This window comes from Apteryx mantelli, chromosome Z, assembly GCF_036417845.1.
Source record: "Apteryx mantelli isolate bAptMan1 chromosome Z, bAptMan1.hap1, whole genome shotgun sequence".
NCBI classification, from domain to species: Eukaryota; Metazoa; Chordata; class Aves; order Apterygiformes; family Apterygidae; genus Apteryx; species Apteryx mantelli.
The window spans coordinates 83,283,863-83,301,601 of NC_090020.1; the positions used below are offsets into that span (position 1 = coordinate 83,283,863).

General features: G+C 40.6%; 1 protein-coding gene across 1 annotated transcript in view; it reads right to left on the reverse strand.

Annotated features, from left to right (window-relative positions):
- Window positions 1-930: 930 nt before the first annotated feature.
- Window positions 931-17,739, reverse strand: part of ST8SIA5 (ST8 alpha-N-acetyl-neuraminide alpha-2,8-sialyltransferase 5) — a 40,254-nt gene continuing 23,445 nt past the window's right edge. The window contains exons 3-8 of the mRNA XM_013955543.2: window positions 14,448-14,540; window positions 11,591-11,677; window positions 8,331-8,475; window positions 5,921-6,033; window positions 2,637-2,729; window positions 931-1,473 (exon numbers count right to left, since the gene is read on the reverse strand). Coding sequence (XP_013810997.1) covers window positions 1,005-1,473; window positions 2,637-2,729; window positions 5,921-6,033; window positions 8,331-8,475; window positions 11,591-11,677; window positions 14,448-14,540 — 1,000 coding nt within the window. The 3' untranslated portion in view covers window positions 931-1,004. The remainder of the gene's footprint in view (window positions 1,474-2,636; window positions 2,730-5,920; window positions 6,034-8,330; window positions 8,476-11,590; window positions 11,678-14,447; window positions 14,541-17,739) is intronic.

The window sequence follows — 17,739 nt, forward strand, 5'->3', positions numbered from 1 at the left end:
TACTCTTACAAAGACTTCTATAAAAAACAAAGAGGAAAAGCTTTTACTGTGTTATGTTGTGACACTTGAACACAAAAATCAACTCAGGAAATATAACTAGAGCAGTCTCCTTGCTTTTCAGCCTGAGCAAAGCTTGCTGAAGTAGGAAGGAGCACAGCTCTTCAGCAGGGACTCCTGTCTGAAGCTGAGACGGTCACTGCAGGAGAAAGCACACACATTGCTCGTGTGTTAGCTAGAAGAAAAGTATTACAGACTATAAGAAAGAAAACAGCATCAGCAGAGGAGACCAGAACTATGAGACACAGGAAGAAATAAAAAAGAAGAAGCTCTAAAACAATTACACACCATGATCAACACAGTCACCTTTTGCTGGGAATGGGAGTATAACATTCTCTCCTACCTCTGCTGAAAAATTTCATAAAGTGATCTAGTTTATTCCTATCACATCTAAGTGCAATTTTTCACCAATACTTTGTGAAATTACAGAATACAGACCTCAAGTTATACACTTGCCATTAGAACTATAATGCTAAAGAATATTTTCAAAAAACCCAAATGCCAGAGAACAGTACTTTCAATAAAATCTAGCAGTGCCCCAAGGTATTCAATTCAGAAACCTTTGTAAAGTCAAATAGTCTACGCTAACATTCTCCACCACTGATTCTTCTCAAAAGTTTGGTGCTTTTCCTCAAAGTGAAAGGATAGCTATATTAATGTGCTCTGTATATCGCTAAACCTATTGGAAATGTGCTTCTTATCTGACTTGCTTTCCAGGGCAATGCATATCCTGGGACAGAGGAGTTATGCTTTACCCACACTGTTACGGACCCTTACTCTGCTAGCAGGAAAGATGCTGGTATCCTAGATCCTATGGGATGCAATGCCTTGAGGAAATTTATATCAAACAATTATTGCATAATTTCAGGGTGTAATAAAACCTCTTACACCGTACACAGGCATTGAGTTCCCTTTGCACTTCTGTGTCAGAGGAAGAACTGTCCTTGTCAACAGCAACTACAGGTCCCCGTATGAACCCGCAGGATCCCCTTGCTGTGCATGTGGAGAAAGTTGAAGATTTCTGAGGGCATCGCATGAAAACCAGGGCGAGGTTTGACATTGTCATAGTAGTGGTGAGTTATAAAAATCCCTGAGGGGTTCATAGGGAAGGCCCAAAAACCAAAAAGGTGGACCTCTTCACAGAGCTCCAGAGCAGCAGTCACCAGGATCAGTCCCGTGCTAATCCGCTTGGCCCGCACCCCTAGACCGAGCCAGTAGCGCGAGACATTGATGAGATACTGGGGATGAAAGTAGTAAACAGCTTGCTGAGATTCAAAATCATCCAGGACGTATTTGACCCGGATCGAGACATCTGTGTTGCGAGTGTTGTAGAAAGCTGGCAGCAACACAGAAGCATTTTCATAGACCTGGAGCACGTCATAGAAAGGTTTCCTCCACTTCTCCAGCTTATGGAATCTAAAAGGAAAAGGATGCAAGGAAGGATCAGACCAGCATGAACTTCACTTTTGACCCAACAGACAAGAAACTTCCATTGGATTTGTACCGAAACATTTCTGATGCGGAGGTAATTGAAATGATGTTTCAGTTAAGAACAGGAATATACTTAGATCTGTAGTTAAAAGAAAGCATCAGCATGAAATGTAGGGCAAAAATGCAGGGGGAGAAAAAACACATTCTCCCCTCTTTTTGCAGTACACTCATTGAACACTGGACAAACTTTGTAGACATTTCTGGCCCTTTTTCATCTCTCATTTAATTATCAAAAGTATGTAAATTTTCCAAGGTTTGATCAGCTTTATTGTGCACTTCACAGTGCAGGACTATATAAAAATGTAGCCGAAGCAAAACCATCTGTAACATGTCCAACTGTAGAATTTAAAACAAAACTGTCACGCAAGCAAATCACTTCCCTTTGCTCAAGAAAACACACTCCCCTGGCAAGAAAGGTCAGCAGAAATTAGTTAGCCCCAGGACCCCAAATGCTCACTGGTTAGCTTTAGGCACACAGGAAGGCACAAGGATCCATCTAGTTTTAGTATCTGGTTTTGCCTGCTCTGGGACATAGCCATCAGCTTAGCCCGTCTGGTGCCTTGGGGCCACAATGCTCAACCTGCAACAGCCTGGAGCCTCCAGGTCTTGTACCCACCCAGAAAATAAAATGGTATTAAACATTTTTAAATGAAAATCACTCTGTCAATCCTAGCTACAAAGGTTAACTGATATTTTTTAAAAACATACAACCACGTGTGTTACTTTATTCAAGCATTTAGGGTGGCATCCAGTTGCTTTCAAGCTAACACATGCGAGATATTTGCATGCGGCTTGCAGGCATGACAACACAGGACTTCCAGGGGAAGGATGGCTCTGCTAGTATGACTTCAGCTCATCAGCTTCCCACTTTCCATTATCGATGTACAGGTCTAAGTGATTAAGGCATTTCTATAGGTTGTTACTGATTCCTTATACCGAATAACTTCAATTCAGAAAGAAACATATGATTAACAGTTTCAGTTTTAAGTAATATTGAAAAAACCTTCTCTGTAAGAGTTAGAATTTAGTGAAAGGTAGATTTGGAAAAGCAGTAAGAGATGAAAACACAAGAAACAGAGAGAAATGACCTTTCAGTAATTATACTGGGATTGACAGTCACCACATCCGTCTTTACCCCCACGTCCGTAATGTATTTCTCAGATATAGGAGGCAAATTGCACCTATAAAGGAAAGAAATTATTGAGAAAGTTAAACAAATCCTTGCACCTTTTCAGGACTGGAAAGTAGATTTGATTTAAGCATTTCTTTCAAGCTAGAAACAGTTTGCAGATTTATAATTGTAGCAAAACACATTGCTGCCCAAACTGTGTATTAAAGTAACACGTTCTTAGGGGCTGTAAGAAGACCACCGTTCTTCCCTGAGCCTGTCAAAGCTGACCCCTTTTGCAGATATAGCCAATACTCACTCATTTTGCTTCCCTAAGAGCAATTCAACTATTTAGTTTGGCAATTTACTACCAGTAAAGTTTGGAAGAAACCGCAAGGACAATCAACCTCTGAAATCAAAGACTTCCTCAACCTAGTGAATTGATGGGAAATGCTCCACAAGAACTAAACCAGTCCAATTCCCTAATTAAACTAAAACAATCTGCTTCCCTCCTTTTCCCCTTATAAGTATCTCCCAGCACAGTATGAAAGCTGCAATTCTGACTGTACAGCTTCGCCAAAGGATGTCAATGTTGTTAGGAGCAAACTTGTGAACGTTTGCAAACCCTGACCTTGCCCAGCCTCCGCTCACCCACTGGCCCAGATGCATCATCTTACAAAATTTAGAGCATCCCTAAAGAGATGCTGAAGCAATCGAAACACACAAACACACACACAAGCTATCACACAAGCTCCACTTCCATAGGAAACACGGATTAGAAAAAAATCTTCAGCATGCACAATCAGTGGAAGAACAAGGAGCAGCAACACAAGTGGCCTTGCTGCTGGTCTTCCACTCAGTTCAAACTGGTGTTAGATTTCAGCTGAAATTTTCAAAACCTTTTGAAGTGCTCCTACAAGCCACAATAAAAGCCATCATTGCTTAGACACCCGCATCATCCATCTCAAAAATACTACCATGCCTAACTCCCAAACACCTCAATACTTTTCATCAGGGACGGACACTAGAGAACTATGAAGACACTTAGAGTAAGCGATGCTCAGTGTTTTCAAAATATTACAGTTTGGCTCCCAGCCCTTAAAATACAATTCTTCCATCACTAGGAGGAGGGGAGTGGGGGAGCAGAGGAAGGCAAAAAATCCTTCAACATCCTTCTCAGACTCAGGAGATTCACATCTACCTCCCAGAGAGTCCCTCTTTATTAGGTCAGAGAATTTTTTTTAAATCACCTTGTCCTTCTCAAGGGCAAAGTTATTTCCAGCACTTTTCTCTGCTAGTTCATGCAATGTCCTTTCAAGGTCCTCAGTTACACCTAGCACCAGGCATTGCATTCATAAGATTACATTCAAAAAAGGTTTTCAAATATTCAGCATCAATATTGGTTAAACACTCAACTCATGACAGGATTAAGAAACGGTAAATTCATTGAAAGTGATAATTTATTATAAAAATTATACAATCTGCATAAACTGTATTTTTGTCTTAGAACTTAAAAAAATTCATCCATGCAAAGGGAGCAGTTGTGCCTCCAAATGTACCCAATGTTTCATCATAAATCTCCACTCTGGCCAGTAGATGGAGATAGACAATAACAACTAGTAAATGTTATTTATGTGTATGCATTTTATATATTCTATTGTAATATAATTAATTGCTATCCGAATTTGTTTTACAGAAAAATCTTGGTTGCATCCTACTAACCACCAGCCTCCTGCCAATATTAAAAGGCTTACACAAGCATCCTGAAAGTAGCAATGAATTTAGCTGTGCTCCATAGACTGTTTTTGAAGTATGATAAAGAGTCATTTTGTTGGCAACTAAGATGGTGCTTCCCAACAGTTTGTCACCTCCATGTGTGACAAAACATACCTTTCATTTCAACCACACCGATAGTTATGATCCAGCATAGTAGAAGGGAATCTACTGTAATTATTTAATGTATATAGTTTATACTAGGCTTTTAAACTGAAGTAAATTATGTCAAGCCTGGACTGCGCTACAGATTAAAATTAGGACGCTAGCTTTCTATAAAGAGGGCCCCAGAGGCAAACACAAAGGCTCTGAAAATATTAATAGTGAAGGTAGGACCTATAAAATATTCTTATTTCTCATCTGATGCCAAATTAAATTAAGAAAGCAATGAGCCAAAATCTGACCTAATTTTTCTAGTATGAAACCAGAGAAATTCATTGATCTATGCACAGTTACTCTAGACTTACAGCAGTGTACCTAAGGTCAGAAAATGGGCCAGCAGAAGTAAAAGGTTTTTCATTTTTTACAAAATACATCCTGAACCTGTGAGCTAGCTGTCATATGCCATGACCCAGGCAAAGAGCTTAACAGGTTTCAGAGAGGGATTAGACATGCATATGAATTATAATAACATCCTTCCTATATATATTAAGGATGATAAAACTCCATAATCTGGCGACACAAGTGGGACATCCCAGACAACACAAAACCTGGATAATACCAGATATGGTGGGAAGAGCTGCAGAAAGACACCCAATCTTCGAAGTCACTTGGGTGTCTCTGAACACCCTGGAGTCTACCGGACTGATTAGTGTAACCCGCAATGGCAGTACTGAGCTGGCCCTCTGCAGCCACTTTTTTTCTTATCTGAGCTAATCAACCTTACTGGACTTGGAAAGTGTAACATAGAGACACCTTCTTCGACCTTCCAGCTTTTTCCATGGAGCTACTGTTCTCCTGACCCTGGGTTTATGCTGCCAGATACAGAAAGGGACAGTGCTGAGTCTGATTTAATAAATAATCTGGGATTTGTGCTATGCAACCAAAGTGACAGCACCATTTCAGAAATACAGGTCCAAGGCATGTGTGCTGCGCCAGAACCAAGTTATTAAGCTCTGGCCAAGCTGCATACCACACAAAAGAGGAGAAAAGAGCCCTGGGAAAATATAGCCATGTTCACATGGTGCTGCTCCCGTGGCTAATGTCCACAACCTGAATAACAGGACAGGCTGAATAAGGGCATTAAATTTTGCGACATAAGTCAATGATTAACCAGGCAGAGTTAGGGACAAATAAGCCCCCAAAGTGTCATTTTTGAATACATATTATACAGTGGGGTGATTTTTTTTTGAAACGTGTCATTTTGCTCAAGAAGCAGACTATTGATTTGGCCAGTTTGGCAAATCCCATGTTTCAGTGTGAGAGAGAATAGCTTTGCAATCCTTTATTTGTTATTAAAATAGGTGAAAGAAATGGTGCTGTGGTGATTACCGAAACACGAAGTCTGCACTGTCAATCTCCCGGCCACATCTGCTGTTCTTCAAAATTCCTCCGTTCCCCACCACTGCACATTTCTTAAACTGGGAGCGGTGGTACGGCATATCCTGCAACATGACAGCAAGGAAACAGTCAGTCTCCTGAAACATGGAGGCAAGAAGTCTTTGTTTTTTTCCTTTTTTTTTTTTTTTTTTTGGTGCTGCTGCATTTTGGATAAAAAGCCTGCAGATGCAATAATCATAGGAAGCTGACACTGGTTCTGGCATGTAGTACTCCCACAGTGCACATGAACTGATGGGATTATTTTCTTTGCAATCAGAGATGCTATGGGCAACTAATTCAGAAAGAAAAAGACAATGACCTGTTTTTGTCTGACTTAATAACAGAAGAAGCAATTTTAGAGGCTTGCCTTTCCTTCTGATTTCCACATGGGGGCATAAACCATAAAATTAGTGTACCCCAGCTGCAGCCTTCTGAGCTGCCTGCAAGCTGCTCACTCCTCAGGCTGATGTCCTGCTTTTGAGAAGTCTGCACACTGTCCCCGAGCAGCTTCCAGAACCCAAGGGATCTCTCTAAACCAGACAGAATATTACAGATATTTATCAGAACCTAGCTCAAGTTCTAGTGCTTGCTACACATTCCTCACAAATTGTGCTACCAGCATTAATGATTATTAATTAGCACTTGTACTACTAGCAGAGCCTAGAGCCTTTGGTCAGGCACCTTTTCAGGCTCAGAGAGGATGAATCCTTCCGTAATCTGTGGGGCAAAATTCTGTCTTCAAATGCACGTGTGCAGTTGCTGATGAAGCCAGACAGAGCTATAATCACATCTTTGAGAACAGAACTGGGCCATTACAGTGAGAGGGTTATGACGCAAAACTGAGCAGAGCTACATCTTATGAATATGTAGAGATGTGCTTATATAAGCATGAGAGCACTCCTTTCGGTACATACATATTTTATCAGTAATTTCATACTGCAGACTACAGGGAGATGCAATCGTGGCATGACTTTTCTAGGTGATTTTTCCCAGAATCCTTCCATAGCATTCAGAAGACTTTAGGCAAGAGGGCATGCAATTATGCCTATCTGAGAAAAGCAGCAGCTCTCCAACAGAGAGGCATTATAGCCTTGTCTGTGCTTTATCCAGTGGTTCCTTAGTACGAAATGCCTAGGCACCCCTGACAGGGGGATCAGAAACCAGGTCCCCACGCTCAGCACAAGGCTCTTGCCCTTACAGTCTTGCTCGCTCGCTCTCAGCCCCGTGTCTCCAATGTCTGCTGTGCAGCAGCCCAGCTCCGGCTAGGCAGAAGGTGGCTTTGGCCACATAACTGCTGCCCAGTGAATCCCAAAGGCGCTTAGGCTTGGATAGATGCTGCAAAGCATCCTCAAGGCATATCTGGTTAAGCACAACAGCACTTCTGTGACACTCCCAGCAAAAGCATAGGCACCCTTAGTCTTTCATGCGCCTGTGCAATTAGGCAGGGTTTTGAGAACTCTCTTGGGCTTAGATGTATTCATTCTTTGCATGTCTCCAGGCGCCAAAGTGCTTTTCTGGATCTGAGCCTTTCCCTTGCTCTGCTCCAGTTGCTCATGTGCACATTTAGATAACAGCACTGCCCTACCTCTCAGTCGTGCTCAGAAGACAAATGCATTAAAAGATGGAAGACTCTGAAGGGCAATGTTAATGACAGAAATCTAAGTACCTAACCTGGATATTTTCCTGGCTTTCGGAAAGGGATGAATTTCAGTTATCCCCCCAAATATTCCATTTTAAATTCACGAAGTGTGGCTCATGATAAATCAGTAGCCATATAAGCCCATTTCTGCACATAAATCAGAGAGTGTAATGGGAATTGCCCACTGCCTGCAACATTTACCCTTTGAATGTCCATCAGGTCAAGGATTATTTGCTGAAAATGTTTTGAATAACCTTTATGATGAATATATTTAAGATTTCTGCAGCCTGTTCACAGAGAAGCTGCAAATGGAAATAAGGATAAAAATAGTCAGTCACGGTGAATATGAATTATAAAATGGTCATGCCAAAAAAGGACAGTCCTAAATGTTGAACTTAATGTATGTAGATGAGACCTGAACAAGCTCTGGTCAGTAAGTGCCTTTTTATCCATATTTCTTCAGTTATTTCATTAGCCACTTTGCTGTTTGGTCAATAATATTCTCCAGAGAAATGCATACAAGATCATATTAGAGCAGATGACCGCTAGAAAGTAGGATAATCAGTTGGAATATCACATGGGAAATAAACATATTCACAGGATAAGCAATAATGCTTGCAGAAATGTGAAACAGTGAATTGCTAAATGCTTGGCTATAGGACTTTATCTAATGCAGCAAGTAGAGTGAAGCTGATTCTGCAAATAGATACAGGCATGAAGCACCTTTGGAAACATTTTGAAGATTTCTTGGTTGATATGGAAGATTCCACTAGTGTCCACTTCATACTTCAGTTTAGTCCCCAAGGGAGTATTTTTCTGGGTGGTGAACAGAAAGGCAGGGGCATTGCAACATCTTGACAAAGTAGACCTGTAAAATGAAAAAGAGATGAATAAAAGGAGCTGATAACATGTTTTAGGAGTTGCAATTAGTACTGAAAATACCTCTGAACTGCAGCTGACAAGGTATTTTTTGTCAAAACTTCTTTTTAATTGTGCAAGAGGTAAAATGGTGGTAAGCCAGAAGAGATGAGACCTCTGTAACTGGCACTGCTCTAGGCTGCAGGAAATGCATGTGCAAACTCTGCTCTGCTCCAGTCCCCAAAGTTGAGCTTCTTCCATATCCTGCGGAAACCATCCTAATGAATTAGGTCCTCTCTGCTTTAGAGGTCTTGCACTTTCTATACATCATTCACTAGACACTGGGCAGGAAACCTGTGGTTAAAGTATTCATTTGGGGATCTAGAAGCCTGGTAGGGCAGGGACTTAAGCACAGCAATACCTAAAGACACTACCCACTTACCAGACTAAGTGCAGCATGGCACACCTTGATTACAAAAGACTTTTAAAGACCTTGGTTTTGCCCTTGAGCTTGCATATCCCCATCAGGGAGATGATACAGCCCAGCCAGACTGGTGTCAAAGAGACTGGACAGGGCTACAACTCCAAAATCTCAGACAAATAGTCCAGATTTTCATTTTCAATAAGACAAAATGGCAGGTATTTCAATGGAAACACAAACAGTTTTGAAATCTCAAAAATGGGGTTCATGGGATGAGAGAAAACCCATTCAGCTCCGATCTCTTCACCATAAGATTTATATGAAACTTAAACAGGAAGAACAGCTTGCCAATTAGGGGTCCATTTTTTGGCTCCCATCTTTCCATGAATGCCTTTCTACTATTATTGCTGGAACTGAAAGCCCTAACTTAATCCCAGTCTTACTCCATTGCCAGTTTGTTTCTGAGTCAATGCATTTTATATCTTTAATGAAAAATACATGTTGTAGCATGAACATGAAGACAAAGCCAAATGGCTCTCAAATATCCTAGATTAAATACCTTGCCTCTAGAGTATGTAGCCTTGTTACGAGTTGGAAAAATAAGCCAGTGCTTTTTATGGATTTTATTACAAGCATCAGAAAGGAAACACAGAATTATACAAACATTTCAGTGATGCCCAACTACCATTATATACTTGACTCATGGAGAATGACACAATATGATGATAAGATCAAGGCAGCAACTGATATTGAATGAACTGATGAATAATTTCAACTAACTAACTAAATAAATAACTACGAGCAAATAATGGAATTGCACTGTGAAGTCTGAGATATGAAAACACTCTTCTTCATTAGTTCTGCGCTAAGGAATTGCAAGAGGTGCTGTGCTTTAATCTAACATCCAACTAATTTTCCAGAGGCACATTCCTTAATGTGAATGTCTGATCTCTCATGAAAGAAGATTGTGCAAGAAATTGTTTTCTTTTCTCTAAAGTTACAAAAGCTAGTGTGATTTTCATGCTTCATCCCCCCCTGCTGCTCTACGTAGCTGCCTTTTAACTTTCCTGGCTTCCCCCCATCTCACATGAGGCCCAGAGCTGGCCTTTTAACTTTCCAGCACCTACTAGTCTAACTCCAAACTTGGAGACTTCTGTCTGCTTTTAAGGGAGTACAGTTTCCCCAAACATCATTTACACACTGATGTTTCTGTCCCATAAGACAAAAATGAAACAGACTCTGAACTTCCTTGTTTTCTTGATTCATGTGATTATTTTTCATAGAACCAGCTAATGAAGGATTGGTTATATCTAGATGCTGGTGGGAGCTTCTTAGGCAGTGACAGATCAGTCAGGCTGGTATAGCCAGTGACAGGGGTATTTCATCTCTTCTTTCTCTCATTACCCTCAGTAGGATGGAGTGGGGTGCTTTGCTTAAAGGGCTGGTGTTGGTGGTCAGTGTTGGTGGCCTAAGAGAGAGCAGTAGTCCTCCAGGTGGTCTAAGATAATCATTTCTTATCACTCCTACCTCCAGGCTGACCTCCATACTTCAGCGTGCTCATTGCACTCTGTACACAGTCATTAAGACCCAGTCCTCTCGCTCCAAGCAGTCTTTAAGCCTTGGCCATGATAGCAAGCTCTAATTCTGATCAGCTCTTGTCTTGCAGAATGGACTCTGGTAGTTTCCCATCAAATATTTTTCAGAAAAAATATACCAAAGAAATCCCACATGTGGAGTTCATGCTATGAAACCTGGTATGAGACTTCTACCTGGGACTAACAGTTACTTCTAAAGATGCTAAGGACTAAATCAGCACATCCATTCTCACATTCTCTCATTAACTCATGATATCTAGTTTCTGGAATCATACAAGAGAATAAGGGAGAAAGTTGTAGGGTCTTATTCTAAACAGCAGCTCTGAATCATGCCAGTGACTTAGAGACTTGCCAGTCCATATTCCAATTACTCTGAAATAATCTGTTTTCACTGTACGTACTCAAATAAGGCCCCTGAATATACTAACATACAACACTGAAATATTGTTTTGGCTTCATTCTACTATTGCCTCACAAGACTAATTTTATTAGCTGCACCTTAAAGTGACCATAGAAGACCTTCAGCAAAGAGCAGGTCATACAAAGGAAGATAAAGTATTACAGAAACAAACTGCAAAGGTGTCTGAAGACTAGAAGAAGCATCTGAAGATAGTCAAGGAGTAATCACTGAGAAGCCATTAAAAAAAAGGAAGAACTGAAAAACAAGGTCTGTCAGTACGCTGTGCAGAAACTTATACAGTACAGAAAAAATCCAGTTTGAGGATTTTGTAGGCCAAATTTTCAGTGTCACCAATGATATTACCATTTTACACCACCAGAGTTAGGGCCGTGGGTAAATGCATGAGGTGTAAACATTAACTTTTGGCTCCAGCCTCACTTCTGTGTGAATCATACCCAGAAAAGCCTTTCCCATACCAAATTCTTTGCCTTTGCTGGGACGACTGTCCCACATGCTCCAAAAATTCTCTTTCACCCTTGCTGTTGAAAGGAAGAAAAGTTGATATTTATTCAAATGGACAGTTCTCCTTCAGTCGCAGTGTTATAATGCTTACTCTTGCTATCCATGTGAAGGTTTCATCTCTCTATAATGAGCTAAAGTCAGACTAAAGTAATTCTTACTCAGTCTCATTAATGTGGACCATTCTTACTTGAATAAGTTAGCTTCTGTGACATTCATCTCCCATTTGCACATCTGTAGGCTCTTCCACCTGTCAAACAATTCAGTTTGTTTCACCCTAAAAGATAAAAAGAAAGAAAATCAAAATTTACCCTATTACAAGGCATTCAACTCCTTCACCAGCTGCAACCAGAGGACCATGCATGGGGGAAACTAGTCTGTCCACCCAGTGCAAACAACATCATTCTTTTTATTTCTTCTCTTCAGAGATGTCAACTCTGAGCCAAGTATACACCGGTACTGATGGAGCTCTTCAGTTGTTTGGAACAGTTTTCTCTTCCTTGATAGCCATACTCCATTTCTTCAGGAGAAAAGATGACATATTGAGCAAGAAGCATCTACCACACCAAATTTTGCCAGAAGCCTGCAGGGAAGCTAACAAGTCTGCCAACTATTGTGCCTTTGGGGGGAAAAGTTGCACTTGGCAGGAAGGCCCAGCAGAGGAGGTACTGGTAGAGAAGATGCTTTAGATGGTTTGCCATCTACTGTTATTGGAGGCTTTCCTCATATTTTGATGGGAGTATATTAATCCATGAGATCCTACAAAACAGAGGTGTCGGTAAATCCATTTTACAAACTGCGATAGCACATGTAGTGACAGTCGTGTGAGGGTAAGAGGACATGGAAAGCTCTTTACGTAAGGATTTCTCCCTCCTCCTCTGTTCAATAAATATACCTTTAGATATATCAAGCAGTGACACACCTACTTCCTCTAGTTTGACATGGGGCAACACATTTTTTCTGGTATCATCAATTACAACCCATTACTTTTTTTATTTCACTTTCTTCCTCACAGACTTTTCTGATGTATTGCAGTCAAAGACCTGTACTCAGTTTATTAAATTGCATTGTAGGCCATGGGTTTAACATTACAGCCAATTGCAGGCTTCATTCTGGGTGAAGGACTGGGGAGAGCCTTCAAGTGGAGGAACTTGCAGAAAATGTACTTAAGGCAATGAAAAGTTCTTTACTAGTTAGTTACCTCACGGAAATATGCCCCAGAAAAACATGTCGGAAGATGTGGCAAGTAAAGGACAGTGTCTTAATCTCCTGGACAAAAGAAGTGGAGAAAGCTCAAGAAACCGCTTCTACTTTAGAGTTCATACTCTTCCATATGTGGACAACAGAAATAACTAAGGCTGTGCAAACGTCTAGAGCTACAGAGCAATGCCATATCCTGTCTGGGATATTTTGAAATCTGAGATTTCTTCAAGACTGACAGATCTTAATGTATTCTTTTCAGGTTTGAGGGCTCTGAGTGTCTAAATAAAGCAAAGATTTTAAAGATAATTATATATTTAGAGTGCATAGACTTTAGGATTTCCCAAGCTGTGGAAGTCACAGGAAGGAATTAGGTCATATTGTACTTTCTGTGGCCCATTACCGCAAGGGCTGACTTAGGAAATGTAGATATTTTGCAAGCACATTAGAAGAATCCAGCATAGTAAAAAGAGCTCATTATCAAATGGTGTCAACTGCACAAGTAAGGCTGACTCTATCCAACTGAGTGGGAGTCCACTAACATCTATGTGCCATTGGATAAGATGAAGAGAGATGAATAATCCTCTGTACCATCTGATAAGTATGCAGAAATGCAATACAAAACTCAGTATCTTCAGCAGAACATTGGCAGAAGTGTCAAATTCTCACCCCTTCTATTTATTTTTAAGCAATGCAAGTCAGCAAGCAGTGCGAAGTTGTTACTTGTGTATCCTTCATCCAGTACCAAAAACAGAAGACAAGGACATAACCTACATTTTTCTGTGCACAAAGTCAGTGAGGGAGACATGCTAAAAATTCATGCAGACCTGGAGCAACAAATTGTATTTGTCTTGATTGCTCTTTTCATTAAGACTATGCACTTGTATAGCACCTTTCAGCTGAGATTCTCAATGCACTTTACAGGCATTAGTAAATCTTGTGGATTGTAGGTAAGATTACTAAGTATGAAAGCCACTGGTTTTAGACATAGTAAGGGATTAAGCATACTGTAAGCACCTAAATTCAGAAAATGCAAAAGGATAACATGAAAATATCCTGCTTTGTTCTGTCTAAACCCTGGAATGCCTGAACTCCATGGGCAACCTTATTTTTCTGTCTCATTCCATCTCTGTGGTTTCATGGTTATATCTCAGGCAATGCATTTGTTTCCTGATGTGCGTATAGGACCACAGAAGACAAAATAAAGATATTGTATTATTTGTCAGAATCACAGTTTCCTACTTTTTCACTGGATGTGTTGTTAACTTCTGCAACTCATTGGCACGGGAAATTGTGGACATCAAAAGTATAAATGTGCTCAGAAAAGACTTAAACAAATTCATAGAAAATAGGTCCATTCTTGAGTCTGACTACAGTGGTCTGGACACCACCTATAGCTCAGAGAGTCCCCATGCCAATATTTGTTATAAGGATTCAACCTCATTTTGCTGCATTTCTTAGCCTTCACTATTGGCCACTGTCAATGACAGAGTATTAGGCTAGATGGACATCTACTGTGAGCCAGTCTGGCTGTTCTTACCATTGAATTACCCTCACTAGAGGGCCTGGAATATACTATAACAGGCAATATTACAAACACAGTATTTAATTCCAGGTAGTGACACTGGGCCTGATGGAAATTCCTCAATATATGTGAAAAGCCTCCAACTATTTCCAACAGACCTCAGATCACATTCAAATGTCACTACTTTCACATATAACAGAACCTCAGAAATCCTTGATGAGATCCCTTTTCATGGGATCTCTTGAGCCTTGCATCTTTGACAACCTTGTAAATGATCATTTTCATCCTACCTGAAAGGTGGCAAGCATTCATTCATACTTACATAGACAAAACCTTCACTGCAATGATATCTTGCCGTAATTCCAGGCATTTTGTGGAGTTGTATTCCAAAGGCCCTTCATAAAACTCAAAATACCTGAAGGAGAATAAGAACAAAGGTTATAAATAAGCCCTGGACTTGAAAACATATCTTATGCATCAAGGGAAATGTGCTTAAAATTGTCATCTGTGATCTGCCTAACCTGAGACTACGCTGTCTGACCCAAAGGCAGGTTATTATTTCACAGGAAAGCATGGGCATCATTGTTGATAACAGAACAACCACCCATGTTCAGTTTGTCCATCCCTTTAGAAATTCAAACACTAATTGTAAGATGTTCAAGAGAGAGCACTCAGCAGTTTCCATTTAGCTAATTTAAACAAAATGGACAAGTTATTAGAAAGCATTCAACTCAATTCCCATTTGTTTAGGCTGTAAGTGGCTATGCTTTCAGAAGAGTTCATGTCCCTTGTAGGCACCAACAAGGACTAGCTACATTTCCCAGCAGTCAGCACACAGCAGCTGCCACTGAAAGCAGGGAAAAGCACTGATCATTTAAGGAATACCATTCCCGTCCTCTGGGTGTCTCAGTGTACACTGAAAGTTTAATAAAAATTCCCTTAAATTTTGCTCTTAGGATAAAAGCAAAATGCTGGAGGTTGTATCTTGTCTGTGGAGCCTGTTGCATAGCTCTACTTTGAATTTTCTCTGGGCTTATTTTCCACGTACATTTTGAGGGGAAGGGGAACAGGAGTTTGCCTGTTAAAAATCTGAGATGGTTTTGAGAAAGAAAGGATTTGAATGCTCATGCATATCGCAAATGACAATGCAACTCTTAATTAAAACAGACACAGATGTTTATTTTTCTGGTTAAACTGCTCCACCTTAGCCATCAGACTAGGGTATAAAACACAACTGTAGCAATTCATGCTATGGATCAAAGGAAGCCCAGGCTGTCCGGTGAATGCAATGAGATTATGTTGAAATGACGAAGAAGATTAAGGGTTTAAACCAGGCTCTGTATCAGCTTCACCGTTCATCATTAGAAGTCTGATTTAAACTCAGTACCTAAGAACTGCACATAACCACACAGTAGTTATGGACCTAATGAAGAAATACGAGGTGAGGACCTAGGGGAAGGGGTATTAATGACAGAGGCTAGACCAAATTATCATAATGGATCCTTTAAAATATCAAAATTCATGACCCTGTATCTACAAACTATCCTTTGACTTTTCAATAAGAAAGAAAAGTACAAGGTTCCCATATGGGTTTTATTCAAATCATCATTGGAAATTTAATATTTTGATGTCATATTATTTTAAAATAGCATTTAAAACCATGTTTGACCTCTATTTCTGTTCAGTTCCCAATATATAATCCTTAAGTAGGCAAAAATTGTTATTTGCCTTAGTGGTTCATGTTTATAGTTAATAACAAAAATTGTGGGGGATTCTGACTTCAATCCATTCTGAAGAACTGCTAGTCTTTATAGACAAGCCACTAAAGGAGTAGCAGGAGCCATGTCCATAAGAATTTGTATGTAGCCTGCACACTATTTTCTCTTTCCACAATACTCATTTTTCTTACTCTGTTTTGTGGTATCCATTCTTTACTTTGCTTTGAGCAAGACAAAACTGGGACCCTGAACACGCATGTTATACGCAATGATTAGAAGCAGGAATACATCCCTGTACAACACTCGGCATGTTACACACCACTCTTACCTCTTGGGGTAAAGGGGGACAGCAATGGTATATTAGCCTCATCCTGGCCTCCCACGTAACACTGAATTTCAGTACCCTATATGTCCCTGAGTACAGATGAATGAATGAAATATCTAGATTAATATTTATTTTTATCTTTCCTGTGGACTTCTGGGTCTGCTGCTAAATTAGAGAACTGCAGCTCAGATGTCAAGCTGCACATGTTATCATGCAGGAATGCTGTAATACGGGAAAGCTGGCCTCAGCAGTGGCACTAGAGAGAAAGATGTCATTTTATGAAACACATATGAAGTTTCCCAAGTCCCAAAGTTCCCTTTGATCATTGCCTGTTTACCCAATCCACAAACCAAAAATAGAGAAGAAGAGCAGAAGGGTAACGAGGAGAACTGCATTTGAAACGGAGTTATTCCATTAGCCTACGGTTTAGAAAAGCACTGTCCTGCAAGTCATTAACTCTCACGAGAAGTACCTCATCTCCTAAATAGCTTCAAAGTTTCCAGCAGACTCACTGGGAGTGTTGAGTTCACAGTTTGGCTCCTTGTGGAGCCACAGTCACTGCCTGACACCAGGGGACTCTCAGGGTGGGTGTTCTACTTGGTCTTCATGTCCATGCAGTCATTTTGTCTGCACAGAGTGGGAAGAAGAAGCTACTTGTCACAGAGTGAACTTGACTGAAGCTAACTCATCCTGAGCCACTGAATCACCATCATCTGGACTGTCATTCACAAGCCCTGGACCAGGTCTGAAGCATCCAGCCAGACACTAAGCCTCCTTAGCACTGATGGTGCAGCAGTTAGATTGCAAGCATTAATGATACGACAATAACATTAATCCATGAGACAGCATCTAATTAACAGATTTTTAAAAATCCATTTTTCCTCTCTTTCTCCCTGAAGTATTCCTATCATTTATTTGCTTCACAACATTTCCCCCCTGCTTCAGACACTGAGGTGGATTAGCAGAGGCAGATCCCTGAAGCACTGGCCAACCTCTTCCCTCAGAAGTGTTTCGCATTGTGTTTTTCCAGGATGCAGGTTTCGCACAGCACAAGGCTCTGACGCAAGGAATATGGGCCTCCCTCAGCCACTTCAGATGTCCTTTAAATCCAGCTCCTCCGCTCAGCAGGGCCCAGATCCTTGCTGCACTTGGAAACTAGCCCACCATGCTCTCTCAGAAGCTCAGTCTCACCCACTCCCTGGGTTTTGAGTGCTGGTTCTGCCTTTAACTCCCACTCTAAACCATGTAGTTCCTGGTGAATGAAGATACATTAGCGTGTCAGAAAGCCTAATTAGCACAAATGGAAGCTGTCCTCCCCATAGTCTTCCTCAGTCTGTTTGATACCCAGCTAGGAAGTAAGGGCATAGTGCAGTTTATTTTGATTTATGCTATTGATTAATGACAACTGACACTTCTGACTATGCTACTCCTTTTGCTATGGAAAAGGTCTGCATTTCAGCTTTACAAGAATGACAGCCATGTTTTACATCCATAATACAAAGAGTTTACACGGTAGCCCCAAAATTTCCTGTCCCTGCCTTGCCTTCCCTTCCCTTGCTGAAATCTAAATA